Here is a 2,483-nt window from a genome sequence, read left to right as displayed (position 1 = left end):
GCGGCCGAGGCGGAGTTTTCCATCCTGGACGAGGCGCAAGTTGTGGCCACGCAGATGCGGCGGCTGGCGGCGGAGGAACTGGGGGTCGTCACCATGCAGGTACGGCGCGAGGGGACCGGGAGCCGCCCGCCTGCCTGTCTCGGCTCGGCCCCGGCTCTCCCGAGCCTCGCAACTTTTCTTGTCAGGGGCACCCCCTGCTTTCCTTCCCCGGGAGGTTTGGGGTGGGCTGCTTGACCGACACGCGGCGGTGGGTAGAGGTCTGGTGCCGTGCCGGCTCGCTCCAGGGTCGCATCCAGCCCCTCCTAGGGGTGGTCCTGAGCCACCATGGGCTCCCGCGCTCAACAATGGTGGGGCAAGGCACGAGGGAGCAGGCGGTCTGTCAAGGGGACTGTCCTCCTCCATCCCCACTCTCCCCTGCTCTAGGGTTCAGGGGGTCGGAGACGTTGGGGTTGGCGGGGACCTCGGTAGGTCATCGAGTCCGACCCCCTGTCCCCGGCAGGAAAGCCATTATTTGTGTCCTTGCCTTCGCGGGAGCTCAGCGGCTGTGATTTCTGTCATCCTTGATTGCACTTGCAGAGGACGCTGCAAGTATCTGCTACCAGTCCCAACCCTAACCCTAACCCTAACCCCCCCCAGCTAAAAAAAGTGAAATCGGATCCCAAAGGCTTTACCATCCAAGGTATGGTCAGCAACAAACAAATGCAGTTTTAAAAGCCTCGCAATGGAAAAGGAGACACTTTCATGCAGTCAGCAGGGGTCCTTGCCCAAATGGCCCTTTATCTGCTCCCGAACTGGCTTCATTCTCCCACCTTTGAAACATCATTGTGTTGGCTGGCCTCCTAGGGCTGTGCTTTGTGCGGGAAAAATACCGTGTTGTCTCTTATCGTGTATTTAAATGGCTTCACTTAATAAGGTGGGTTATTGATATATTGAACTAAGGGAAAAACAAGAAAGTCACTTTTTCCATCTACAGTGCTACAGCACGGATCTTTTCCCCTTGTGTTGTGCGTGTGGTAGATGGGTGAATGCTGGATCCTCTCTCTAGTAAAAATTAAATTAGTATAATGATGTTTCTGTGCCTATTTCCTCAGCATATAAAAAGAGGCAAAAAACAAACACATTTCTGACTAATGCTGTCAGCTTCAAAGCATCCCTTTGTTTGTCTCTTTCTTTCTTTTTTTCTTTTTTCAAGAGAGCTCCCACAGACCCTATTTTGAGTTATTTTCCACATCAGCACTTCGTTGTTCATAAGCTGAAGCAGGACACTTCCATAAGAATTGTACCTCATTGCTGGCTCCAGAAAACATCTTGATGGGAGTGAATGGCTCTGCAAAATACACAGTGCATTTATTATCACTTGGATAGTCTGAGGCCAAAAGTTATTAGCATCGCAAAGCTAGTAGATGAAGGCTTTTCAGAGCTTCCATTATGAATCCTTTTTTCATGTTTTCAATATTTTGGCTGTTTTAAAACCCAGCAATTTAAAGGGAAGCCTCCCCCTCCAATTACATTGTTACAGCTGCTTTTGATTAAAGCTGGTGAAAACAAACCTCCCGCGATTTTAGAAGCTTCTTTGTTGACTTCTGCAGTAGAACAAAAATATTATGATACACATCAGTAGTATCTGATTCCTTGCAAATTTTAAAGAGTTGAAAATTGGTAAGCTAATACTTTAAAAAGGAGTCCATGCAATGAGTGCAGACTTTATGTGGTTTACTCTGTGCTGTTCGTGCATGGTACCTAGGGCAGTGTTGGCTGAAAGAGGTGCCTGTGGGCAAAGGTGGGTGAAATATGGAATAGGATAGTACAACGATGCAGTCGGGTTCACTGTAACCAGAGTACAGCCAAGAATAAGTACTCTTTAATAGTATTGTGGAAGAAGAGCGAGAGCTTTTTCTGTACCTTGAAGCTTGAAAGAAAGCTCAAAATCAGACCCCAGTGAAGGAAGCAAAAGGGAGTGACTTGGTTTAGTGCTTGATCAGAGCAAAGGAGATGGGAGACAGCAGGAGGGAGAGACAAAAAGGGAAAGAGGTGAAAGCAGTGGAGACATTTAAAAATGGCAGGAGACAGGAGGGAGATAAGTAGGTGCATCTGGTCTGTTGAGATGGAGAGGGAGGCTGTGGGAATTTGTTGGAAGAGATTATACAGAGGAGGCAACCACTGTATTTGTCAAGAACCTGAAATGTGAAAGAAGGAGACACAAGAGTCAGGGAGTCAGCGGCACCTGTCTGGGTATCTAGTTGCTACTCCTGGTGAGGGGAAGGATGGAGGTGGTGTTAACAGTCACTGAGGCAGGAGGTAGCAGCGAGAGGCCTTGGAAACAATCATTCCAGTCACTGGGGGTCAGAGTGGTAAGAGATCCCTTAAATGCCGAAGGGTTTAGCATCAGAAAAGCAGATGGAAATGTGTAAATAGAAGATGAGAGGTTGATTTTGGGTGTTTGAGTCGGGCGGGGGGTGGGTGTTAGAGAATAAGAAAATTGA

The 2,483-nt window shown here is 48.4% G+C and overlaps 1 protein-coding gene across 2 annotated transcripts in view; it reads left to right on the top strand.

The window, feature by feature from the left end:
- Positions 1 to 6: 6 nt before the first annotated feature.
- The window catches only part of CACHD1 (cache domain containing 1), a 224,106-nt gene continuing 221,629 nt past the window's right edge, over positions 7 to 2,483 (top strand). For both annotated transcript variants that reach the window (XM_019528449.1, XM_019528448.1), the window contains exon 1: positions 7 to 99. In XM_019528449.1, the coding sequence (XP_019383994.1) occupies positions 55 to 99 (45 nt within the window). In that variant the 5' untranslated portion in view covers positions 7 to 54. The remainder of the gene's footprint in view (positions 100 to 2,483) is intronic.

The sequence above is a fragment of the Gavialis gangeticus genome, unplaced genomic scaffold, assembly GCF_001723915.1.
Source record: "Gavialis gangeticus isolate Ggan-Ray unplaced genomic scaffold, GavGan_comp1, whole genome shotgun sequence".
Classification (NCBI taxonomy): domain Eukaryota; kingdom Metazoa; phylum Chordata; order Crocodylia; family Gavialidae; genus Gavialis; species Gavialis gangeticus.
The sequence above is the reverse complement of the archived record's forward strand: the minus strand, read 5'-3'. Positions and strand labels throughout refer to the sequence as shown.